We start from the raw sequence: 27,090 nt of genomic DNA on the forward strand, positions 1-27,090 counted from the left end.
TACCCGCTGCTGTTACTCCGGGAAGCTGGCACGACACCGGCTTGCCTGCCCTGCTTAATGCAAAGTGGAGGCACGAGGAATATCTTTCTTATTTAACAACTTTGAAATTTCTCTGACGTGTCAAGTTTGAGCATGGAGCAAATATTGTTTTCCATTTTTCTTTTCATTTCTTCCTGTTGACCGAATTATCTTATCATTCTGAGACGACTCTCTTTGGTCCTGGAAACCCGTCAGCCTCCGTGCGCTGTCTTTTAGAACATGCTGTAACTATTGTACAATAAATTACATGGCTTCACATAAATTGAATTTCCACATTATTTGAAAATATCAGAAGTATTATGCAATCTGGCATTGTTAAAGAAGAAAAAGCTGATGAAAAAGGACATCTGAAATTTATGTCTGTCAGTGGCTGTTTCTAAAAGTGCATACATTTTCTCAGTAATCAGTTTAAAAGATCAACAGCAGAAGTTCCAGCTTTTGAAATAATCATCCCGAATGTGGGCTACATTTATATGAAGGTTTTTGTCCCCAGATTAAACCCCCCTCCTTTTCTTTTTCTTTTCAGTAAACTACAACCCCTTTTTCTCTGCCTTTATGGTATATAATTTCACTACAGTATTATCAGTGAGGATTTAAATCCCTGCCTGCTTAAGCCTTGTCTAATCTTTTCATACCACATGTGGAGACGTTGTGAGTTATTATTTTGGCTCCTCGGGATGGTGTTAAGGCAGCTCGGCAGCAGAGGATAAGGCAGCGGAGCCACAGCTCCGTTCTCCTCCTCGCAGCCCCGACGAATTCAGGCCAGCTTCCTAAGCCATCTCTGCTTCGTGTGTTAGACGTAGTCGGTGAAGGAAAAGACGAATAGGGAGGCAGGCTGCGATGTCCCGAAGAGCCTCGGAGCACCCGGCTGTCGCTGCTGTGTAACGCACAGCCTGGAAACGCGACTTTTAGCATCTGTGCGCCAGCAAATCAGTTCAGCGCACACTTGCAGTTCAGCTCCTACCTGAGGATCTTCAAGGGCTTTATAAAGAATAATTACTGCATCCTTCTGAGGCAGGGAAGTATTATTACACCTACTTAAGAGACTCCCTGAAGGCCATCTGTGTTCCCATATGTCTGCAACCTCCTGGGCTGTAGCAAAGGAGCAAATCTGGGACCCCCCCGCGACTCCCCACCGAGGTGGCCAGGAGGGTTTCTGCTCCTGTGCACAGAGCCGCTGTGCAGCTCCCTCATGTTCAGAGGACTCAGCTCAAGGGCTTGGGCCAAAGATGCAACATTTTTCTCCCCTTGCTCTCAGTTATAAGGCTGTTTGTGTGAGCGGGGCAGCATCAGCTCTTCATTGCATGCTCCAGGCCCTGCCCTGTCCTGCAGAAAGACGTTCTGCTGCTCCTAGTTTTCCCCTTGGGATCCTTCTGCGCATCTCAGAGAAGCCAAGTGAGGAGAAGAGCGAGTAAAATCAGCAGCAACTTTCCTGGGGACATTTGGGAGCGATGACTGCAGGGCTCACTGGCTTTTTTGCCGTTAGGTTCCCAGCAGGGCATGGGTATCTCCGCACGTTCCTGTTTCCAGCAGAAAAAAGTAAACACAGTTGTGGGAGGGAAGTTGCCTTGCCCTGGCCGCTGGATTGGAAACCAGTGTTTCAGTGGGGGTAGATGAGGGGAGGTGTATATACCAGTATTCCTAAGGAATACATGAACCAGAGAGCTGATCCATTGGTCAAATCAGCATTTTCAGCATGGAAATCACATCATGGCGTTCTCTGTGATTGTAGGTAATCCTGTGTTTCTGTGAGACAGGTTATGACCACTGTAGCAGTAATGTTACTTCCTAATTTGTTTGTAATCCCCTTGCTGGGAGAAATTTCTCAGCTGACCATGCTAGGCTTTTTATTTTGAGGACTCGGGACATAGGTCCTTGTTTAAGCAGGTATTCAAACTTCTGGTTGACTTTCAGCAGGCAAACGTCCACCAGTTGGTCTCAGACAGATCTGTGGTTGGGCTTCTGCAGCAATAGAGCAACTGAGTGGTTACAGCGTTCCTCTAATGCATATATGCATATTACTAAGAGGACACAAGCAGTCGGGCTAATGTTCTCAAGACTCAGTGTCTTTCTTAGCTATTTAAATTGGCATCCAGATTTCCAGAGAAGCTGAATCCCTACATTTCCCTCTGAGATTGGAGCCTGCTAGATGCCCGTGCCATCCCTCTGCCTTCGTCCCTTACACTGACCCACCCTGACATGTGCCCAACCCATCCTGTCTCAACAGCACTGGTTGTGGCTGTTAGGTGCAGAAATATATAGAGTTGGGGTGGACTTGGGTGGTAAATGGGGCACCATACAGCAGCCAGAGCATGATCTTACATAGGAGACTGCTCGACTTTGGTTGAAATCACCGAGATCCACACTTGTCTAGATACTTTTGTAATTGCTTTTAATTCCCGTTACAGGCTGGTGTGTGTCTACGCTTAGAAATCAGTCCCTTTGTGATCTGAGAGCATCATTTTTTGTGGTTTTGGTGGGGAAACATTTTGTTTATTGCTTCCTGGCTGCACCTGAGACAAATAGCAGCGAGAACTGCCATCACGCTACATTAAAGCAATTGCACCAGAAGCTGCTCAAGTTTTTTTTCTCTACAAGTTTTGCTGTAGAGATAATATTCTTTGAAGCTATTAGTTGCACAGGGAGTGTTAAAAGGACATAGACAAAATTTCAACTACAGTCTACTTTAACAGACATTTCTTGTACAAATGTCAGAACTGCATAGAAAATTAAAAAGCCATTCAAATTAATGCTATGAAGTTTCACAGAAAAAGGCAAGGGGAGGCACAGATGTCTTTCAACCCCACGTAGATTGCCATTTCATCAAGCAGTAATGAGTTCCACGTATGTTGACCTTTGCAAATTCAGTTTGCAGAATAAACACGTGCTGGAGTAATTGAATTTTTTGAAGTCTTGTGTCAGACTCATCCAGTCGAGGCCCCAGTGCAGAGGCGATGGCAGTCGGCACCCCTTAGGAGGCTGGTGGGGTCCCAGGTCAGACGCGCGGCGTTTTATGGGACACCAGCACTGCCACCGCGTCCTCGTCAGCTGCTTGGGCTGTCCCTTTCCCTCGCACCCATGGTAGTGCTGTCACTAAAAATAGTGCTGAATTGCATTCCTGGTTTAAAGGGAAAAACCGTCTCGGAGTGCCCCGCGGCGTGCCGGGGGAAGGATTATTCCCCCCGCCGCGAGGAAGGCTTACGGGAACGCCGGGATCGATGCGGTGTCCGGTGCGGGGAGGTGATGGGTCAGCAGGCTTGTGCTCTTTACGTCTCCATCTGTCATTTTTATGACGTGGAGCATCTGCTTGTTTCCCAGGACATATGCTGTGCGGTCTTTTAAGGCTTTTGGTCAAGGGTGAAGTCGTCCTTGCTGGGGCGGGTGCTGCCCGGGTCCCCAGGTGCGGTGTAGCCCGTTCGCGGCAGATGTCCGGCGCTCCGGAGGCAGCCACGGTTGCGGAAAATCACCACCCCAAATTCAGTAGTTGCGTCGGCCGTGGCTGCCCTGTGCCGAGGAGAGCAGTCACCTTTAAGCAGCAGGATCTTCTATGATACGTGGAAGCCCAGCCTTTACCAGCGAGACCATTGAGAGATTTTTTGCCGTCTCATGATACTCAAGGTCTGGCTCAAACAACAGCAATGCGATGTTGTCAGAGACCTGTCAGGCACTGCAGTTAATTTATAAAGCCTCTCACCAAGGGTGGCTAGATCAGGGTTTTGGCAAAACAGAACTGAAAAATCGCCTTTCTCCAGCTCCAGTACAGACTGCAGTGGAAGTAAAAGAAACTCCTCCTGCAACCCATTCGCAAAGTGCTCCGAGTGCGGGAGCTTTGAAAAGCTTCCCTGGGCCCCAAAAATGTTGTGACATTTGCGTAGACCTGGTGGGCTCCCACAAGCAGCTGGTGATGTCCTGCAAGCCTGGGACACTTGGTTACCCCTGGCCTGGCCACGCTGCTTGTCAAATATGTGCCAGGTTCCCGTGCGGCGCGGTGGCCCTGCCCAGCCTGGGCCTCACTAGCTCCCACGCAGAAGAAATCAGTAACCTTAAAAAAAAAAAAAAAAAAAAGTCCGTAGCTAGTCCCACCTAATGAGGGTGTCGTGGGGCTGCGTGGGGCGTCTTCTGCGGCTGCAGTCTGTCCCCTGTCAGCTGTCACCGTGATGAACCGAGGACACGGCTCTCCTCGTCTCCATCCATCAGTCTACAACAACATTACATTTATTACTTTAAAGGAAAAACCCGTCTCTGTCCAAGTCTGCCGCCTCATCCTGCCAGGTTTTGTGCGTACAGAAAGATCTCCGGGATAGTGAAGGACTGCTTCCGCTTAGGACAGCCCGGGCTTGGAAAGACACGGGAGATGTTTGTCAATATATTAAAGAGACGGGCCAGGCGAAAATTTAAGCATCTCCAGTGTATTGCTTCGGTAGTGAATTTTTCTTGTCATTTGATGAAAGTGTGAAGCGGTACTGAAAAATGTGTTCTGTTGAGTCATTAATATCCTCCTCATTTGTGTGTATTCTTCCATAAGGGTTCAGTAAAATACACCCTGGGGTAACTTTATGCCATTCTTACATGGTTCTTTAATTTTATGAGTAATTTACATGGAGGGCTGGGGTGGGGGGAGACCTTCAATTGCTTTAGATTTTAATGAAACGTGTCTTTCCTTTGTGAAAGTTGGGGTAGGCATGAAGGCAAAAACAGCATTCTTGGTTTTTCTCCCTTACGTAGACTCCTGCTGCTGGCTTCCCAGCCGCTTAGTTTTTCCAAGCATTTTATTTTTTTTCTTCTTCCTTGGGAAAGGAACGTTTGCTTCTGGCTGGAGTGACTTTCCTGCTTTGCAATTAGAGCTTGTTGTTGTTTCTGTTTGTTGGGGTTTTTTTTCTTCAAGCAAATAACAGAGACGGGGAAGTGTATTTGAACTAGAGTTTTTTTATACCCCTGGTCCCGTCGTGGACGTGGTTGAGCAGTCAGGGGCTGCGGTCGCCGTGGCCGGGTGACGAGGGCGTTGCGTGGGCTGCTGCAGACCTCGAGCTCCCACGGTGCCCTTGCCCTGCTGGCTTCGGTGCTCCCTCGCGGGACAGAAAGGTGGGTTCGGACCCACGGATGCCTTTGTGTTACGGCTTTTGTCCTTTGTTTCCTGTGCTTTATTTTTTATACCAAGTTTCATTTCAGATGAAATAGAAATTATAAATTCCCATGCTGTTTTCTTCTTCAGAATCTGGTTAGCTTTAATGCCATGATTTTATTTATTTTCTTTCTGTTTTCCATTAAATTCCTAGTTTCTCTTGTGGAACAAAGTTCAGTATATTAAGCCAGATTCAGTGACTCCAGCAGCACTTACCAGCTGAATACGTATTTCTCTATGCATCACGGGGAGTCTGATTAAAACTGGCAGTTTACAAGAAGGAAATACAAGGAGGGATCTAAAAAGAGAAAAATGAAAAATTATTTTGTGCTGCTTCGTGGAGGCTTTGGGAAAACGTTTCAAAGAAGAGTAGAGAAAAATACTCTGAGCATCTCCTTCTTGAAGCCAGATTCTCACCTCCCTTTGAAGCACCAAAAAAAGTGACCAGGTGAGAGCGTGGTCAGTTCTTGCAGTATTTCTCCAAAATCCACCGAGATCAGATTCTTGCAGGTATTTAACCCATTGAAAAGTGAACCGGAGACCTCTCTGGTTTAAAAAAAAATCTCTGTATGGTAGCTCATAAATTCACTGGTTACACAGTGCAGGCTCAGGCTGAAGTTATTAAGCACTAAACTTAATAGTAATGCAAAATATTACGTTAATTAAAACAATTTTCCCGAAGCACCTATTAGTAAACTACTATTTAAACCTACCAGGAGGACTCAGCTGAGATGGGAGAAGCAGATCACCATGCTCCGCAGGCGTTTTCTCAGGAGCATCCTAAGCATGTGGTTGAGGAGGGCACGTTCTGGCTCAGCAAGAGCAGGAGGATTTGTTAGTGCGTTTGTAAACTAAGAGTTAGGTTAAAAAACAAAACCAAGAAGTAAAATTGTTTATTTTAAAATGTTCTTGGGTTCAGTTCCAAGTTGTTTGTGGTTCATCATTCATCTTAACTGAAACAATAGAATCTTTTTTTCTTTTTTAGACCAGCTCTACTTCTTCCTTTGAAAAGCATCAGTCTCATTAGGAACATGCATTGCTGTATTATTGCAATTAAAACCGAATATGAATGGCTGCATATCCTCTTTCTGAGACCTTTTTAAGTCTTGGTAGCCTCCGTTGCACAGAGCAAGGAAGTCAGTAGCTGAGGAGCGCAGGTCATCTCAGAAGCATGGTGTGACTTTGGTGGCCTTTGGTGAGGTGACTGTGTCCGGGGTGACCGATGGCACTGCTGCTTCTCCGTGCCACGGCGCAGAGCCACCTCGTCATGCTGAGGCCTTCCTCTAGGCCCCTCAAAGGTGTTTCCCAGGGGATTTTTAATAATTTTAAGCTAAATAATGTTTCCTGTTGATTCTAATAGATCTTTTTCTCTCCTCACAACCTCTGCACGTTTTTTGTGATCTTGCAAATTATTAGCTAAAAAAAAAAGTAGTATTTTTTTATTAGAAATATTTTTCTTTCTCTCTGGTTACTTCTTCTTTAAAACTATGTTGTGTTTTCCGTCTGTCGAGGCTGCGGCTGTGAGGAGGAGCCGGGTGTTTGGGTGCAGCCCCCTCTGCCTCCTGCGGGCACGGGCAGCCCCAGCCCCGGGTGCTCCCTGCAGCCGGGCGTGCAACCCCCCGAACCCCCCCGAGAGCCACCGGCAGGGTTTCCAGGTGGGACAGGGCCATGCCAGCTGGGCTCCCTCCTTCCTGTCTCCTCCCACCCTCGCCAAACCCCGGGGTGATGCTGGCACGCCACGGGGCCAGCCGGCTTTCTGCACGGACCCCTTCAGGGATGAGGTGAGATGTTGTCCAGAGCTGGTGGTAGTGCAGAGACATAACCTGTGCCTGACTTTCAGTAAGGGCAACATGTTGCGCGTGGACACCGTCATCTCTCTGTGAGGTGGTTTCTTCCATAGCTTCATCCTGGCAGGGCTTGTGGTGGAACACCTCTCCGCAGCGTTGGGCATAAGGTGTCGGGGTGGTGGCGGTGAAGGGAGGACCAGGGACCCTGGGCCAGGCCCTGGCATTCTGCGCCGGGGAAAAACACTTCTACTACAGCTTGGGGAGACCTTGGAGACTCACTGGACCTAAACGAGCTGCCTCTGTGAGACGGAGAAAGAGTCCCTCCTGCTCGACACCGAAAGCTTCAGGTGTTCTCCTTAGCAGGATATTTGTGATTGAAGATGCCAATTTAAAGACATGTTGAGTGTAACAAGTAGGGCAAGAGCCAGAAGTTGGTGGTTCACAAGAAATGATGGAGCTGGGTTCTCTGGTGGCACTCTGACGTACGGCGAAAACAATAATTATGGCTTGTTTTGGTTTTTCATTGGTTGTAATGGAACAATACATTTCATCCTGACTTCAGTTCTGTAAAACTTTGGTGAAAAGCTTACATTGTAAGCAGGGGATGTCATTTTAGAAATTATTTGGAAAAAGAAATATCAAAATATTTAATTTCAGTGATGACAGTACTGGATGTTTTAGCATTATGGACATATTTTGCTTCATTTCTCATTCTAAGCAAAAATTGTCACCCAAGTCTTTTCCAAACCTTTTGATTTGTGTGAAGAACATGTTTACCAGAAATGATCTGTTTTAGTGAAAAAATTCCAAAAGCTTTAAGTGAAAAGTCTCCATTTCTGAGGTTTGGCTATCTCATGCACCCCCTTCCTTTTAGTGGTTCATGGAGGTGGTTGATGTGAAGAAGTGAGCAGCTGTTGTCTAATCTTTTATTTTTTAAAAAAATAAGCTGCACTGGGTAGCTGTATGTTGTAATTCTGCTTCAGATTTGCTGAGATGCAGCAGCACCATTATGCCAAATAAAATGCTTTGCTTTGACTGATTTGCAGAGAAGGGGTAAAGAATTAAAACCACTTTTATATGGAAAAAAAACCAGATGAGCGTATCTTAATCAAATATGCAAATTGAGGTATTTCATCATTTGCATGAAATATCCATATTTATAGATCACTGATGCAAACGGTAGCACAGAGGCCAGGTGGCTCTGCCGGGATGTGCCGTAAACCGTCCGCGGTGCGGGAAAGGCAGCGTGCCTTGCCGAGGAGAGGGCAGCCTTCGCTTCCGAACGGGCACCGCAGGATAGCTCGTAATGACGATGATGTCTTGCCAGCATGAAATACTCTGCAGTTGAAAGCTATTTCAGGCCATGCTCAATTTCTTTCCGTTGTCGTTAACGTCCACCAAGGGATCTTTTTGATTCAATAGTCCTTGAGCAGCGTGGCCATGTACTTAACTTGCTACTGGTGAGACACAATCTGGCAGGATTTGGCCATTGCTCTACTTCTCTTCTCCCACAGTGTCTCATGCTTCTCTGTGCAGGAGCACTGGAGATCCACCTTACGGAGAATCATCCACAAATCTGCTGAGCCACAGACCCCTGGAATATACTCGTCTCCCTACAGCTTTCCTAAAGCAATGGCAATCGGGGACAGTGATAGCAAATTTTTTACCTTATAACACTGGAAATGAATTAAACTTCACTGAGACTGATGCACTGGGAAAAGACCTGTTCAGTGCCTCCAACTGATGCAAAGCAACCAAATTTCCCTGAATGTTGGTGCAAAGTTCTTCTCAGCCTTTTTGATCATAATCCAAACTATCTGTTTAAACAGTGTTAGATGTTACCTGTATTACAGTCGTGTGTAGAGACAGAAAGGAAAATCAAGACTGTGCTATGCCTTGTACAAATTCAAAGGAGGGGCTGGACCCAAGACCGAATATGGACCATTGGCCTTTTTGAAATGAGCCATCCGTGGGATGTCTGAGCCCATCACTTTGTCACAGAGGTGCTTTTTTTGCCTAATAGTTAGCTCCCACCGGGGATGTAGGTGCTGCTGTTGCCAATCCAGAGTTCCTGCAGGGTTTTGCAGGGATCAAGGAGCCTTGCCAGAATGAGTCTGGTCATCTGCAGAAGCCGTAATGCAAGCGCCATGCTATATATAAGGTCAAAGAAGAGACATCTTGTAAACAGGCTGCTGCCACCGAGCATTTTTAAAATAGCGGCTTTGGACTTTGGGATATGAATTCTGTGTCAATCCTGTCTGACGTGCATTCATCTTTGTTTTATCTGGACCTTTCTCCCTACCCCAGAAATCTTGCAATATAAATAGGTAAGATAAAGAATGGGTAGGAGATATATTATTATGCCATTTTATAGGAAGGAAATTGAAGCATAAAAGCATTACATTATTTATTCAGGCTCCCTCTGGAAGTCTGCACAAGAGCCAGGATTGCTGTAACCCGTCTTTCTTTGAACTTTCTCAAAATAAAAGGTTGGGATTCTGGCTCTATTGAAATCAATAGGAGATGCTTTTTATTTCCGTGGATGCTGTCATTTCTCGTAAGTGCTTAGCAGGGCCTCCAGCCGGTGTAAGTGTTCTTCCATTCAGAGAGGTTTCCCTTCTGTTTTTCAGACCTCAAACAAATGGGAGGCATGTTTGGACACAGAGAAGCAGATAGACTTTGCAAGAAAAGCTTGTTTTCTGAATGAATTTACCTCATTGGCTGCAGCCTATTTCTTCATTGATGGCATCTTATCATCTTAGTGTTTGTGTTTGCACCCCATATTGGCTATCAGATAAATTATTGATGCTAGAGAATTGTTCATAAGTTTTGATTCTTCTTAGATTTTCTCCGCAGTACAGATGGTCACAGCAGGCTTACTCCTCCCTCCGTATACGGTCTTGTGGCTTTCCTGCCCCAAGGGCAGCTGTTGATGCTGTGCAAGAAACTGTTTCACGTATTTCTCTCTGAGTCTAGTAGCAGGACTAATGGCCAATAAATTCCTCAAAACAGTTCAATTCCTACAGTCAGGGCAAAATTCAGAACTGCACATTGTGAGGTATGCTGAATATTTTTGAAAATCTGTCAATAAGCAAGAGAATGGAAATGCTGGGTACTGAAGATACTTTTTAATGTCTCCTTGTTAATTAAGAACCTGCACAGGAGCTGAGCTTCATCTACCTCTGCCACTCTTTTACGCTTACCTGGTCAAGCATTTATTTGTGGAGAAGATGACACTGTGCCCCCATCTGCATCTTGTTCCAGATTTTCCAGAACTTCCTTTCCAAAGAGGTAGTTTCCCTCCCAAAAAAGGCTTGGCTTCTATTTTGGTTTAATGTCTTCTTCTGTCACAAGTCTACGGAATGACTCTGAGCAGGCCAGTGACACTTGGACATCCTATGTGCAATGTTTAGAAATAAGATATGGGTGATTCCTCTTACAGCTGTTCTGAGGATCCATAGTAATGTCCATAAAGCGCTGAGATCTGTGCGAGGTTACAGTGGGAAGAGAGGAAATACTAATCAATTCCATATCTAAGTCTGTACCTTTCTCACTAAAAATATCCTACATAAAAAATACGCTTTGTACGTCACCTTGCTTTACCTGTACTTATGAAGTTGTGTCGTCCCTGGAAATCCAAGAAAGCTGCTGAATGAACAGTAAAAAATTTTGTCCTCCGGGGGAAGTCAGGGAAGGCAAACAGAGAAAGACATTTTCGCAAGGAGGATGCTTTGCTGCAGCATGAGTTGTGCTCCAGTGAGGAATGTTGTTTGTGAAACCTCAATGAAGAGAAGTAATTTCCTGGAAATTGTTGTCCTTCAAATAGGTCAAAAATATAGCCAGACAAGGTCTGTGTATTCCCATCCAGTTCTCTAATTGTCCTGAAACAAATACAGCCTTCTTTGCAGGTGTTTTCAGGGCACCATCACTAGGAAAACCAAAAAATAGTGAACTGTCAGACCACAGATCCCCCTGGGTTGACAGTAGTGTGAGGAAGGCTCGGCGTGACCCCTCTTGCTGCCGTCTGTGTTGTACCTGTGTTGTTGCACTCTGCGTCTGCGCTCGGGGATCTCTGGCCGCGCACAGATCCCTTGAGTTGTCCATCACACCCGTTCCTCTCCCCGAGCTTTGGAGGCCTCTGCCCATCTCTGCCTCCAAGTCCAGTTGCTCCTTTCCCAGGCTCCTGAGAACGGGTCCCAGTGGATGGATGGAGGAAGAAGATGCGTTTCCAGGCCTCCTGTTGGGAGGCAGTAAAGAAGGCCCTGCGGAGGCAATTTCCCTTCATTGCATCATTCAGAACTGATCCACTGGCATGATTTGGTGACACAAAACCTGGTCCCCATGTCCGTAGCAAACTGGAGGATATTAGATTAACGCATCTGTCTGTGGCATACAGCTGGGCGCTGTGTGAATAGATACAGGGTAAACTAATGAAAACCAGAAGATCCTTTGAAAATATAAATGACAGCTCCTTCCAGAACCTGCGTCCTACACCAGCTCTCGTGGACAGCACCGGAGGCATCCGGAGTGGTCCTGCCAGACAGCTGTCATGTCTCCTAACCACGCACAGTGCAGGCAGCGGTGTTTCGTTAAGTTAATAATTACCCTGCCTGCAGGCTTTCTGCAGTCGCATCCTTCCGTGCGGCATGGCACCAGATTTTAATGAAATATCGTTAAAGCTGTTAACTACAGAGAAGGGGGGGGGATCAAAGACATAATCAAAGCATGCACTCTGTTATCAATAACTGCAAGTGGCTTCATAAATGTTTTACATTCAAAATGTTTTTGGTGAAGATCAGCACAGAACTGGCTGTTTAAAAGAAAAGTGAAGTGTAATAACAAGAACATTTTAATCATTGCATGTCATTATAGCGAATGAATCAGGAGGAAAAAATGTTTTAAAAGAGCAGCTTTCATAAAGGAAATGGCTAGCTTGGCACAGAGTTTGAGACCAAGGAAATAGAAGTCAGAATTAAGAGGCATGAGATGGGATGATGATTGTTTATTTTTAGTACGGTGCTGCAGAGAAGAGAAGGAAGCAGAGAGTGAGGTGAGTCTGGCTTAGTGAATCCAGGCAGGGCAAGGACAGACCCAGCATCTTCCAGGCCACTGTGTAAAATCAGCTTGTGCTAAGTAGGATGGTAAAATCAAGCCTGTAGTTGGGCTAAAATAGTTTAAAAAGACAGGGTGGATAGCTTTTCACTTAGGTTACAGAGTCAAGATGCTAATCTCAAGCTGCTATGTCTATGATACTGCTTTAAAAAAATGAGTAGGGATAACTGGTTTTATTTTCCTTATAAAAGCTTGGTGGGGAGTGTTCTCTCCTAGGAAGGTTTAATGTGGAGGTTTAATACCCTCTTCTTTAAATGCCCCCTTCTCTCTGAAGGGATTCAGTGCACAAACACTGAATGATGCTCTCTGTATTGGAGCATCCTGGCCATGGAGCTGGAGGTTCATCTGGACGGGTGCATCTCCACTCTCACCCTCGAACGTGGAGCACGAGGCAGCAGAAGTCAAGACCCCTGGGACCAGAGGGAGAGAAAGCAAGTAGGCTTGTTGATCCTTTCACCGCATATTTGGGCGTTCAACTTCGAGGAGGTGTTTTGGCCTCTGCTTTCTTGTCCAAGGGCTGCAGTACCTACTTATGCATCAATGAACCTTAGACCCGAGACTGCAGCCCATCAGTGATTTTGAATGAAAGGTCGGTGTCTTGTGCTAGAGCTAAATGCAATGTTCTTGATGTGTAGTTAACCCTGCACGTGCCGGAGAGGTCCCTCGAGGAGTTTAGGTGCTTCTCCCCTGGACTCTAGCAGGGCTGAGGTCCGAGCTGGGCATGGCAGTCCTGGGTATGTACAGAAGGCAGAATTTCAGAAACTTAAGAAAATTTCAGGCTTGACAGGGATATTTAGCATGTTGAGGCAGTTGCCAAGCAATTTTTGATGTAGTTGCCCACAGTCCTATTTTAGGCACTTGCATCTTTGTTATATCTTATTAACTGTTATTATCAAAATGTTACGTGAAGAATAGCAAAGAAGAAATCAATGCAAGAAGAGCGAAGCCTCGTAAGGGTAGAAACTGTGTTCCTGCACATTGCAAGGCCAAGCTGACTACAGGCACATCGGATTTTACGCGGCTGAAATCAGCGGTCCCAGTACCAGCGTCCCTGAAGAAGGGGGTGCGTTCCCTGCAGTGGCTTTTGGACACCTACAGCAAATCAAACCTATGGACCCTGCAAAGAGCACGCTTACAGCACCGCGTGCATGCAGCTGCTTACCCCCGCGCGGCAGGATCGGGCGCCCTGAGCGACAGCTAACGTTAGTAATTACACAAAGGCAGTTAATGTGCATTTCTAGAATCGACACTGAAAAAAAAGTAAAGCGTTTGAGCATTTCTGGCTTGGGGCCTGATTGCCTTTCCTGCTGCTGAATAGGGGTAATTCCACCGAGTGGCACAATGTCATAAAACTGGTGTTTGTGAGAGTAGCATCAAACTCTTTGTGAGCAGTTGCCGTAGCTCGTGTTTCGGGAAAAGTCCAACGTGCTTGGACCGGCCTCTGTGGGGAGCAGGAGGACACTCTCAGAGGAACGGAGGTTTCTGGAATATATTTAAGCCTCATAAGAACAAGAGAACTTGCCATTCTTCTGTCCGTCCTCCTTCTTCTTTTCTTTCTGCTTAGAGAAGGCTGCTGTTGGTTGGAGAAGACTGACTTTTATAAGAAACACAGTTTAATATCTTGTTTTAATGGAATGTAAAACTGTCCTACAGCCTCTCTGCTCTTTGAAAAAAGTATTTAGGAAAACGATTTAAAACTTAATGCCAATTTTCACTAGATTATTATTTGACAGAGGGGATCAGGAGAGATTATTAAATGCTTTGCGCTGAAAATATTGAGAATTAAAGCACATTAGAGTGCCTGTCGGAAATACTGAAATGCAATGAAAGGGAAAGCTGGAGGAAGAAAATAAAAATATTTTAAATAAGCGTGTCTATGGTACAGCTAAGCCTGAGATGATGGGTGATGAAAGGCTCTGCGTGTTGTCGATGCCCCGTTTGGGAGCCTCTCGGTGATTCGTAGCTCTGCAGCCGGCGTTCTGCGCGGAGGGACCGAGCAGCGGAGCACGGGGGCAGGTGCCCTTTGCCTTTCCCTCTCGCAAAACAGTTCCAGATTTACAAAAGAGAGCTGTTATTGTAAAACCAGCTGGTAACGTGGATGTAACTTTGCAAAAGCCTGTTGTAGGAGTTGTAATTCTGTTATCTGCCAGCTGCACAATAGCTCCCCAGTTTGTTTTGTGCCTTGGCATGCTCGCTGTTGAAAATAGAAAGGTGCTATTCTGCGTTAGATTTTCAGAAATCACGTTCTGCTTGACCTGCGTGTGTTTGCCACGGTTACCACCCTTTCTCTCATCCAGGTTTGCCTGAGTTCACGGTGAAGGCGCAGGGAGTCTCCTCGCCGGAGCTGGGCCCCCGGCGGGAGCCGCGTCCCGGCAGCAGCCGCGGGAGCCCTGCGCATCTCTGACGGCTTTTAGCTCTTTGGTTTAATAACTGGTTTAAGCCGACAGCGAAAGCATGATATAGCTGGTGTGCAATAATTCACATGCACAGTGAAACTGGAGCACGGGAAGATACGGTGTGCGTAACAAGCGGTGGCCGAGTGTTGTTGCTTTAGCAGTTGTAACGGGGCGGTTTGCGCTGCCATTTGAGGAGGACTTACAGGTTTCTTCACTCACCATCGTCATCTTGTGTCTGAACAACCTAAATTTTGCATTTCAAAATGATCTCTGCTTAAGACCTAACTTGTCATGCTGTTATATTTCAGAACTAATCAGACCAGTTAACAATTTCAAGGAATGGATATTTTAATGCATTCGTTGTAGTTGCTTGGTTTATAAGATGACTTTGTAAGGGTCCCGTCTTTTGGGTAAGTGCTGGATGTTGTACAAACACAGGAAAATTATTTAAGAGCAAAACTGGAATTAGGTTTTAATATCAGAGCTTATACTCCTGAGGCGTAACTTTTAAGGCCAGATGTGGATTTCCGAATTGTAGACTGGTTCACGTTGGATGACGGGAGGTCTCCAGCCCGGCCTCCTGCTCGGAGCGGGACAGCTCTGGTTCAGAGCCGGCTGCTCCGGGCTGAGCAGTATGATTTCGTGGGATCAAACCTGTGGCTTTGCTCCGTGCTGACCTGTTTCTGCGACCCTCGTGGCTCCCTGGGAGCCGTGGAGGAGGCCACGTTCAGCACACTGCTCGCTGGCAGAGCTTTCCGCCCTTGCGCATACCTGTGTGGTTTTTTTCAAGTTTGTTGGTTTGTGCTGGTAAAGTGCTGTTCCCACGGATGCTGCTCTTTTGGGGATGGTGAGAGAGTGGTTTCCCTGCTTTTTCCATGGGGTGTCTTCACCTGGATCTGCAGCGTATCGACCATTTGTCTTGAGAGCATGAACCTATTGCTTGCATTAGAAGTTCGTACTAATTATTTCTAATTTTTGAGATGAAATGCAGCCCCTGAGGCAAAAGCACGGAGAATTAGCCTTGACGTAACAATCCTTTCAAATATTTCATATGTTTGTGGCACCAAATCTGCAGCAGAGTCCTCTGCAGCAGAGTTTCCGAGGCTTTGGCATCCCTCCCGTATCTCACTCCGCCAGCTTTACTTGGCGTCCCCCCTTCTGAAGCGTACCTACCTCTCGGGAGCATCGAGATGGTTTGGGGCTGAGCAGTTCCAGGAGGTGGGTGCGTTTTGGGGAAGGCCGCGTGGGCCGGGTGGTGCGTTGGGGCCTGGAGAGCGAATCGATGGTGCAGGAGCAGAGCTTTTACTCAGCCGATTTCTTTTTACGCAGTGCAAGTTCCAGGGCCGGTGGAAAACCTGCGGGCTGTATCTACCTCACCTACCTCGATCCTCGTTTCCTGGGATCCCCCTGCCTATGCAAATGGCCCGATTCAAGGTTACCGGCTCTTCTGCACCGAGACCGCGACTGGAAAAGAGCAGGTGAGCGGGGGCCGGAGCAGCTCTGCTCTTCCTTTGGGGATGTACGAGCCTTCGCTTCCAAAAAACACATCGGCAGGTTGGAGGGGAAGGAGAGGAAGTGTCCAAACAACAACCACGGCTTAGGAATTTAAAACCTATTGACGGTGGAAATTTGTGTGCTTTGACGAATTTGATGTATATCCCATCAGGTCTCCAGAGCGCTGTAAAGGCTGGAAACACGAGGATTTGTATTTGCAGACTAGGCAAATGTTACACAGACCTGGTAATAACGGAGAGAGACCCTGGCTGTTGCCTTTATGGTGCCACAGTCCACGAGACCCTCCAGGAAGGAGATCGGCCCACTCAACTGCAGTCACGTAGCAGCAAAGTTTAGACCAAATAACTTTACACCAGTATTAAACAGGTTTGGGAGGTAGAAGAGGCAGTGTACTGTATGTTAACCATTCCTCAGCTTTACACCAAAATTTGAAAATAATGCCAAGTGCCATTTCAAGACCCTTTAGATTTTCCGGTTTATGTTGTGCAAAACTGTGAAGACGTTGATGGAAGTTTGTACATGTGATCCCTGGAGAAGGTGTTTTTTAGTTGATTCTTGTACTGTCTCTCAAGGCTATGGTACAAATGTAAAATAATACAAATCCAGACTAGGAATGATGCATTTTCTCTCCAGATTGAAAGTGCTAATAGTAAACTTCCTTCTGATGCTGTGCATTTAATTTTGGCCCTAATTTTGTGATAAGAATATGCCTTTGTGTGGCAAACAAGTGAGGAAGCCTTGCTTTCTGTAACCCATAAGCAGTTCAGGCTGTTTACACTGACCACTTACAAACTAATATTTTATAGGAGTGCTGCAATAGTTGTCTGGACTAGCTCTGTGGGTGGAATAAGGTTTAAATAAGTTTTTTAATGGAGGACAGGGCAGGGAACATAGCAGACTTATGTTTTTTCTAAACTGACCCAGCTTACTATTAGCATCTGTAATAATCCCAGGTATCAGAAATCCTGTGGCAGATATTTCAGTAATCTTACGGAAAGTTTTGTACTGCCCTCATTTTTCTCTTTGCTTGCTTCATTTTACTTTCTTCTTTTCTCCAAAATTCCCCTTTGACCCTTTGCCTTTATTTTCTTCTTTCTTTTCTCCTCTTTTATTTTCTTGTCATGTACCTGTGGAGCGGGAGCAATTGGCTTAACCAAAATAGGTTTTCTCCTGTGCCTTCAGTAGTGCCTTAAGTAACTAAAAAAACTTCGAAACGCTGAAATCCACTGTATGCTGAAGCCCATGTGAAGCTCTGGAGACGTGTACTGCGAACTGAGCTGTAACAAGCAATTCTGTTACAAATTACCTTTTATACCAACTTAAATAAGGATTTAGCTCTCGTTCTTAAAGAGTGAAAAGCTCGTCTCTAATCCGCTCATCCCTCGGCATCACTGTCATGCTCCCTGCAATGTTCCCACGTAGTAACAGTCGATCCTTTCTGTGTGCTCAGAATATCGAGGTCGATGGGCTCTCCTACAGGCTGGAAGGGCTGAAGAAATTCACGGAGTACAGCGTGCGCTTCCTGGCCTACAACCGCTACGGCCCCGGCGTGTCCACCGAGGAGATCGCCGTCACCACGCTGTCCGACGGTAAGCTCCGGCGGGACTGGGGAAGAGGGGAGGCAGGTCCCTTCTGCCGGCTGCATTCGTCCGTTCCCGTCGCGTGATGCTTTCTCCCAGGAGCCGCGCCAGTGCCAAGGCTCCTCCAGCCCTGTCTCTTCACAAGAGACGGCAACGAAATGGGAAGTTTATTGAATTTGCAGGGTTTTTGCAGAGAAATATGAGATTCGGTATCTACCTGCAGTGGTACCCAGTGAGTTAGTGATCATCTCCAGTGATGATTGCTTCAGTTCATTTTTCCTGTATTGAATTGTCGGGGTAGTGTACTGCAGTCTTTATTTTCTCCTCAACTTGGGCACAGGTATCAGGCTTTCAGCGGCAAATTCTGTTTTATTATGGCTGCATTTGAATAAAAACTGCCCAGGTTTTCCTTGTATCTCTCACACTGGACTAGAAAACGTGCCTGTGTTTCAATTTCTGCTCAGTCACGATGGTTGCGCTGTCTTTCCTCCCAGAGCCTGCACTGTGCTTCGTGCGTCTTGCACGCTCCAAGTGATAAATTGAATTTTATTTTGAATTCGGAAGCACTTAGTTGTGTCTAATATCAGAAACTTCTACATGCCTGACTCCTGTTGAAGTCAGTGGGTCTGATCGCCATAGCTGGCTGAAACAGGCATAACGTTATTGAAGTCTTTTGGTCTACAAAAGTGTAAAAACCTTCTAAATGAAAGGCAAATTCGCTCCGTAGGATTTGCGCATACAAAGCCCAGAATTTCTGTCAGTCAGACCGAGCTGATTTCTCCGAATAGAGTTTTTCCTGCCAGACGGTTCTTACTATTTTTAGAAGGAAACAGAGTTCCTACCAGTTAAAAGAGAATGACTGATACTTACTGGGGGGAGAAAGATTAAATGGAATGATGAGAGTTTATAAACTAGCAGCAAGATCCAAAGGCAGTTTGATGTAATTACTTCCAAAACGGTCAGTGACGTGCCAGTTGTAAGATAACTGAGACCTGTAATTGGAGGAAATAAAAAGCCCTAAAAGGAAAGGTTCAAAGATTTTTATCCATGCCAGCATTTTTGTTTAAAGGCAATATAAGAGGTCTCAGCTTAAACTTTTAAAGTGAGATTTGCAGACAGTTAATTTTCATTCTGATGAAAAATTCTAAAGTTCTTTTCATTCATGTTGATGAATGAAGGTATGGGAGTTCCAGTTGCCCTGTCGTGTGTTTGGATCACTGACTTAGGTCATGGCAAAAAATGTTTATTTTTACCCTTGATTATAAAATCCAGGAATAGGCAGGAAATGCGCAGATACAGACACAGAACAGTACAGATACTGTTGGTACTCTCCATACTGTAGACAGGTGCTACAACAAAACACTGGAGCAGAGAACCAGCGTGTTGGAGTTTTGTCCCTTTATAGTTACAAATTTTTATCTAATTTTATTATAAATGTAATAACTGTCCCTTGTTGTTCTACCCAAAACAACTGACGTTGTTGCATAAGGTTAAGGATGACAGTTGTATGTCTGTTTGTCTGCCTGGTGACCCAGTATTTCCGAATGCTACATTTCATCAACTGAAAAAATCAGTGTGAACTTCTAGGCAGCATTAGTGGAGGCCCTATAGATCTTGGAGCAAGTCAGAAGACAGGGAGACATCATGGCATTGCAGAGCTCTGATGTTTGCTTAATGAGCTACAGCCAAGAGCACTTTGGTGGTCATCTCTGGGTTGCACAAGCGGCTGGTGACATCCGTGGAAAGTGTGTCCTACCTCAGTGCTGCCGTGGGGCTGCCTTGTTGGCCAGGGTCGAAAGGGGCAGCGCTCCTGAGCCAGGCAGGAGCGGAAAATTCATGGGGAATGCAAAGTGCTTCAGAGAGCATTTCAGAAAGGTCTATGTCAGGGGCTGGTTTGCAAAGGCTGAACCTGGCTCCCCAAAATTTAGTTCAGAATGGGCTCGGGGCAGGAGCAGAGGAGTTTGAAGCCTCTAAAATAGACGCCCTGGAAGAGCGACATCGGGGCCGGCGTGGAGGGGCCAAAGGATCGAGCGGGAACCCGGGTGCCCGGGGCCAGGAGCGAGGAGGCAGGGAGTTCCCGGGTCTGTCGTGCTGTTTTGTCTGTGGTATTCCAGACTGTCGTCGCGATGTCTTCAGCAGAGTCATCTGCGATCCCCACAGCTCGTTTGGCACTATTATTTTACATTTGACACCTCTGCAATATTTTTTCAAGTGCTACTTATGTCTACCCATCTAATTCAGTTTTCCGTTGTGATACAGACTGGATCTTGGCAGAATAAATTACTTCACACTTATAATTATAAAAACAAAAGGAAAACAAGTGAAAATGAATATTTTGCATAATGTATGTAGATTTAATTCACACTGTGAAGTGTAGAACTGTGGCCCTGTACTCCACTTTGGTTTTAAATGTCATCATAAGTGAGAAAGGGAGGGATTGTTATTCATGAGCCTGAAAATTATCCTCTGCAAGTGTTTCAGAATGCCTCACCTGTCTGGGAACAAAAATCATCGCTAAAGAGAAGGGTTTTGTGAGACTATTCCAGAAAACAGGAGTGGAACATGGTGCTTAGGTGCCCTCGGGTTGGGAATCTGGAAGAAGACAGCGTTTATTTTCCTTTTTGTTTAAGCTGAAGCCTGTTCTGCAATGAAGTCGGTTGGGTCCAGCCTGCCCATGGTTCGCAGGTGCCCCTCCGGGGCGAGCGGCGGGGTGTCCTCGGTGCTGTCTCTGCGTTATTAGCCGGTTCTGGTTTTGATGGCCAGTGAGTGAGTGAAGTTTGGGGTTATTTCTTCCAAAAGCCTTCTTGGAGAGGCTGAGTGTGGGTAGACAAGCGCAATAAAGGACATCCTGTGGGTGACCATGAATGAAGGCAGACAAGCACGATAGAGATCATCCTGTGAATGACTACAAATGAAGGCAGATGAGCACCATAGAGGACATCATGGATGACCACGAATGAAGGCAAATTTGCACTCTGGGACGTTCTTTCGTTGTGCCTGTCTCCAGCAAGCTGCCTGAATGGGATTCTGCATTGTAGCCAGGCTTCTCTGCTCCTTCTCCAATGTTAACGTATTCTTTAACATCTAGGAGATGTTCGGAAACCGGAATGTCCCAAGGCAAGTAGAGTTAAGCAAATGTCTGTTAATGTTAATTTTGTTCTTTCAAGTCCTTCTCCCGGCCCCCAAACCAAGTGACCTGAACCCAAGGCTTTTAAAGCCCACACAGGAGTCAAAGTGCAGATGGATAAAATGAAGAGTTTGAAGTGGTATGAAAGGAGAGGAGATAGCCGCAGGGTGTCTTTCATCCTCCTTATCCATGGTGTACCTGCAAGCGTTTCGGTCTCCGGCGCAGAGAGCAGCTTTGGCTGTCCGGAGCGGCTGGGGCAGGAGCGTTTCTCCAGCCGAGAGCGAACAGCGCGGTGGTCCGAGCCGGCACGCGTGCACGCGTCGCAGCGCAGGGAAGGAGGCACCCGGCACGGGGAAGATGTAACCGGTAGAGCTCTGCGACACCAAAATTTGCTGCAGCTACCTGTTTACGGCCCTGCAGAGACCCTTTCCCAGGTTAAGGCCCGTTCTGCCGGAGGGTGCACGATAAAACAGCGAGAAATAACTCCCGCGAGAGAGAGCTAACAGCCTACACAGACGAGAGAGACAAAGACATTTAATCCATCCTGTTTTATAGGTGGAGAGAGAAAGCAAGGAGAAAGCTGGCAGGTCAGCGTATCTGCATCTCCTTTCCCAGGTGTTGTTTCTTCTGCCAGCGGTGCTGCTGCTCTCCACTCCCCTGGCCGGCAGCCCTGGCTCCGCACAGCTTCTGGCCTGCGATCCATCCACCACCATCACTTAAGAGTTGGCAGGCCTCATTGGTTAGGATCCAGTGCTGGAAAAAAGGCAAAAACTGGGTTTCCCAGTTCCTGACTGGGGCTTTCGCCTCTGGAAGAAAATATAACGAACAGCACTTTGCTTTTCACGGCCCGCTCTGTTTAGTTTTTGCTTTGTGCCATCTTCGTGTCCAGGTCCATGGAGATGGGCACTTCTCAAAGGGGCCCATTTTCGGTTTTCTAAAAACTAGTTTGAAATGGAACTAAAAGTCAAAAATGATAGAAAAGCCTTGAAGATTGGTCTGTCTGAATTTCCTTTCTGCTTGTAAAAATGACAGGATCGTTTTTAAGTCTCCCTCTTAAGAGTGCTTGTGCTTGAGTGGGTAATTTTTCCTGTGCGAATCCTTTGCCGTAGAGTGTATGACATGGTACATAGTTTCACAGAAAAGCCTTTACTGTTATTTCCCCGCAGGTCTGTAGGCAGAAATTGTCGGTGAAGCTCTGGGATCTAATGTATAGTCTAAGAAACATACCCCAATCAAAGGGATTTAGTATGGCTCTTCAGTCCCAGCAGCTGCAGAACCCCAGACTTGCACAATTTACCAGATCAAGGAAAATACTGTATCTTTAATGTTTAGTTTCTGGTTGAAAATACAGCTCAGTTAATATTTGGCCAAGCTGCGTGCCATTCCAGAAATGCTTTGAGCTATCATGCTTATGAATTTATCAAAATGCATTTAATCCCAGCAATTGGCAGACAGTCTTATTTCATGCTTCCTGAGTACTTGATTTAAACATAATTTATATCCATAATTACAATATGAATGCATCTTTTTTTTTTTAGTAAAAATTAAAGATTGAAGCTTGACTTGACACAGGAGACAGCCTGTGAAGTTTTTCAGCTATCAGTAGCTATTCGTGTGTGCACGCGAGCTGGGAGAGCAGCCGAGGCCACGCAGGCTGTTAGAGCATTTACAGCAGGGCAAGAGCGGGACCCACCTGCCCCATCCCCATGCGAGGGAATTAGGTAGGAATTTTTGGACCAAAATATTATTTGGCGTGAACATTCATCAGCACCGAGACCTGTTGAGGAAACATGTGGGTCTAACGAAGCACTCGTGGGGGGAGTTTGTGAGCTGCATCCCTGTCGAAGCCGGCGAGGCTCCTTCCCTTTGGGTGAACGTTTCTGTCGTTGCTGGATCAGGGCCTAAGCCTGGCCCTCTCCCGTCCCAGCTCGCTCCCGAGCCTCTCAGTGCAGGTGCCTGATCCTGTGCCTGCCCCGGCACAGGTCAGAGGAGCTGCCCCCAAAATAGCGTCCTGGGGGCCGGGGTGCTCTCTGTGCTGGAAACGGCAAGAGAGATGGTGGGGAGCTGCTCACCATCCCGTCTCAGCTCAGCCAGCGGAGTGGAAGCACCAACACCATGGATTCATCTCATGGGCAACTGGACATTTCTTTTTTAATTTCACTGGACAGAAAAAAAATGCCATTTGGTCGTAGTACCTTGCCAGCCTACGTACAACCTCACAACGCTTCTCTGAAGAAGTTGCTCTGTGCCCTGTTCATGAGCGAGACGTGCAGTATCCCTTGCAACGAGGGCATGCAGGAAGGATGTGGTCTAGCTGGCCTTGGGTACTGCGTAGAGGAGGCTGGTGTCCAACCCACTGCAAGCCTTCTGCTTGCTCGCTGCCGTCTCCTAACCTCTCCCTAAGCTGTGGCTGATAGACAAAAAAAACCCAAATTTTCCCAGGTACATCCAATTTCTTCCTTTGATCAAGGCATAAAACTGGAGGAAGTAATTGTAATCTCATAAACGCTTAGTCTGATAGAGGAATCCTCTGACTGTTGTGTAACTTGAAATACTAAATCAGAATCTCTTGGTAGTACAAAATGTCCCCCCGATTGAAGAAGGAACAAGCAGCAAAGATAGACAATATTGCTGTGAAAGTGATTCTGAATTTGATGCTGGATCTCGTCTGGGTTTATTTCTTGTGCGATTGAAGATCTGGAAGAAGAGATGAAAACTGCATCGGTTACGTTATATATGAAACTAAACTGGGAAATGTGACAAGCAGTGATCAAAGAGAAATAATCAAAATAATAGAAAGACAAACAAATGAAGAAAAACTTGTCTGATAAAGGAATAACATGAAATACTGGTGATTAGTATCGATTGTATGTAAAAGTAATGACAAGACTTAAAATGGCAGTGGCTAAGGATTATGACAGAGGCTTTGGAGTTTAATTTGCTGGTCAAAAACATGCCAGTCTGATTTGCTTGTGGCATGGAAACGTATCATGGCTCAGTAGTGATGCTCTTCTCATGACACGGGTCGGGTTTGTGTCTCTGAGCCCCTGGGGACGGCTGTGAGAGACAAACCGGAGCAATCCCAGGGGCCAGCTCAGCACCAAGGGGCATCTCACCCCACCGTCAGAAGACAACTTCATGCCCATTTGTGCTACCCCACCCCGGGGTGGTGGCAGGCACCCCGAGTCAAGCCGGGGGAGAAATCCCAGAGGAGGCAAAGTGGCGCTTTAAGCAGTTGCGACTCGCTCATAAGCAAGAACAAATATTTTCCAATGCAAACAGACTTTTCTGGGAGATATCAGCCATTCACCATACCCAGTTAATTCAGAAATGTCCAAAAAATATCTTACTTGCTTTTCTTTTGCCTTTTAATGCGGAGTACATTGCAGAGAGACACTTTTTTTGTCTGATATTTCTCAAAATGGTGCAACTGAGATCAGTGACATCTCCTTTGTATTACGGGGTGTTAGGGAGATGGAGCATCGTTATTGTACTAGCAACACGTCAGATCAACTTTCCACTGTTTTGGGCAGTATAGAAACAACTAAAGAGTTATCCCTGAACTTAAGAAGCCAAATAGCTTCTAAAGCTTCTAATCTGAAGTGACAAAAAGGAAACTAAAGGGTGAAACAATTTGCCTGCGGGCGCCTGGCAGGTCATGGCAGAGCTGAGCTGGGAGCGCGGGTCCCTCAGCCCGACACACTCACTCCTCCCGCGCACCCTTCTCCTCTGATGGGAAAACAGTCCTGGATGGTTAAAAGCCAAGATACCAAGTTAGTTATGAATATTCCTTGAAAACACGTCTTCAGATCAGACTGTGGCCCAATAAGCACAAAGGTCCAGAGCCTGAGCTGTCATTTTAAGGGATTCGCAGCAGATGCAGATATTTGCTTGTACAGCCTTTCCCAAAGGCAAATCTCTGCGATTTGGAGCCTCCAGACCGAGGAACGGTTTCAGTATTCCTTACCAAACCCTTCACTGTGCCATTGCCTGCAAGCAACGAGTTTTCAGATTATCGTGATTCAAATGCATCATTTTTTCTGTTTATGGTTCGCAGAGCCTTCGTGCAGGACAGCGGTATTAACGTGGGGCATTGCTGACAGTGGGGCATGCCTGTTTAGCTGGCTGTTGTTACTTTTGCTATGTTGTCACCTGTATTTAAAATACGATTTTCTTATTTGCTCTGACAGATGACTTAAACTGACTGACTTAAATCCTTAAATACTAGCGTGCATCAAGGACTCTACAAAATGCTGCACTTTGGAGTTTTGCTTACTGAAAGTAAATGTGACTAGGAATCGTATGGCCAGGGTGTTTACAATAACCTAGGGGAGCGTCCCATGTATTCACTGCTATGATTATTTTGTTTAACGACTGTACGGGCGCATTTTGTATGTTAGCACCTATTGCATTATTCTTAGATTCACCGACGCTGAGGTCAGCAGGGGCTTCCCACAGTGGGCCCAGCCCGTGCATTGCATATACTTAGGTATAGGTTCTGCTTGGTGATAAACGTGCCACACTCCTAAACAGCAGTTTTCAGCGATCATGGAAGAAGGTGGAAATGAGGATATGCCTTATTTCTAGTGTAGGGGGATTCCAGCTCTTAGGGCTTTACTAAGTACTGAGTATTCTCCGTGATCCTTCTTTAGCTTTCCCCTTCCCCTTAATTCAGGGCCTCCGTCCTGGAAGTGTGAGCTCCAGCCCTGCTTTTCGAGTGCTGAGTAGCCTGGGTTAGCAGGCAGGCTTTAGTTCTCCAGAAGGAAAATAAAGCTTTAGGTCAGGGAGCTGATGCACCAGGAACTGAGAACTTATTTCTAAAGCTCTTGGCTCCTCAGCCGTTGCATTAATATTTGCTATCTGCTGGAGAAACATACGTTTGACCAGTTCTTGCACAAGCATGTTGGAAACAGAGATCTATAGCGATGCAGTGGAAAACAGGAAGAAATGTTGTCTGTAAATAATTAGTTACTAATGACCCATTCAGCCACATATATGCCAAGCATTTGCTGGTGTCCAGAGTGTCTCGCTGCTGCGAGTGTGTCCTTCGCGGTGCCTTGGCGGAACTGAGTCTCGGTGAATGAACGTATGCTCCGCAGGGGTTTTCTGTGACCGTAGCTGCAGAGGCCTGTGAAGTTAAAGGAATGTTTTAAATGGAAAAAAAACTTGACTCAAAACCATTTGTTTTAATTAAGGCGGTGGATGTCAGGCCATCTCATTAATGCCTCATGAAGAGTCTTTGTAAGACCATATATTGGATAGGTATTAGACACATTTAAAATTGAAGTGTGTTTATTAGGGTGGATATAACAAAGTTTAATTGCATAAAACCGGGGTGAATTACTATATGTATGACAAGTAAAGAGTCTTAATGTAAAATACCAGTGTTTAACAGCGTCTGAAGACAAAGATTCCTTTCTTCTCCCCCTTAGGCATCCCAGCAAAAAAGGGATGAACTGGTGCCAGCAAGGGGGGAATGCCCTGGTCCGTTGGTATAAAAAGAGTTCTGAAGTACATTTGTTTTAATGTATAAAAAGCAGAGGAATTGCCACATGTTCTTGTTATTTCTGACCAAGTTTATAACAAATAACTGGATTCCAGTATTTGGTCTGACGGTGGGGGAGCTGCTGCCTGGCTCTGTGCAGGGCTCCGATAGCTCTGTCATGAGTGAGTGACACAAAATGAGCAGATGCATTTGGTTTTCCTCCCTCTGGGGGACCTCTGAAGGGCCACCCGGATTTACCTGCCCCGTTGTGATCAGACTAGAAACTGGGTGCAAAAGCCGCACGCATTTCTTTCCAAAAAGACAAATACTTGATGCAACCTATTGTGACTTAAGACACTAACGGCAGTATTTCCCTTCTCTCTTGTGTTTTCTCCCCTTTCAGTGCCGAGCGCGACGCCCCAGAACGTCTCCCTGGAAGTGGTTAACTCGAGGGTAAGTGCCGCGGTGCAGCGGTTGGCGTGCGCGGGCGTCCTGCCCGCGTGTACACACACCCCTCTTTGCATGCGTTTTGCATTCACACAGCGAAGCGTTTGGGGTTGCCGGTGCTGGGAAGGAAACGTTCAAAGCCGGAGGCGTCTCGGCCTCTCTTCCCAAGGCCGAGGGGAAGGTGCTAATTGCATCCTGTAATCACTGCGTAGCACTCAAACCAGGCAGCGGCAGCGAGGCCCGGTGGCTTATCTGCAGTCCAGTTTGGGACAGAGAAGGCAAGCCGGCCAAGGCGTCCTTTGTTTTTCTGGTAGACGTGGCCTTCGTTGCCGGTGATGCTGCTTAGCACTTCCGCATGCTGTTGCATTAAGGCTTTCAAAGTCCTTAAATCAAGCTCAGCGGATTTTGGCATTGCCCCTTTATGGATTAGGAAGTGTAGTCCCAGGTAAACTATGTGCTGTGGGCGCTTGAGCGAGATTC

General features: G+C 46.3%; 1 protein-coding gene across 4 annotated transcripts in view; it reads left to right on the forward strand.

The window, feature by feature from the left end:
- The window catches only part of LOC135324656 (netrin receptor DCC), a 547,074-nt gene that overhangs the window by 371,655 nt on the left and 148,329 nt on the right, over positions 1 to 27,090 (forward strand). For all 4 annotated transcript variants that reach the window (XM_064501341.1, XM_064501342.1, XM_064501343.1 and 1 more), the window contains exons 10-12: positions 15,786 to 15,934; positions 17,422 to 17,560; positions 26,567 to 26,616. In XM_064501341.1, the coding sequence (XP_064357411.1) occupies positions 15,786 to 15,934; positions 17,422 to 17,560; positions 26,567 to 26,616 (338 nt within the window). The remainder of the gene's footprint in view (positions 1 to 15,785; positions 15,935 to 17,421; positions 17,561 to 26,566; positions 26,617 to 27,090) is intronic.

Source organism: Dromaius novaehollandiae, chromosome Z (assembly GCF_036370855.1).
Source record: "Dromaius novaehollandiae isolate bDroNov1 chromosome Z, bDroNov1.hap1, whole genome shotgun sequence".
NCBI lineage: Eukaryota > Metazoa > Chordata > Aves > Casuariiformes > Dromaiidae > Dromaius > Dromaius novaehollandiae.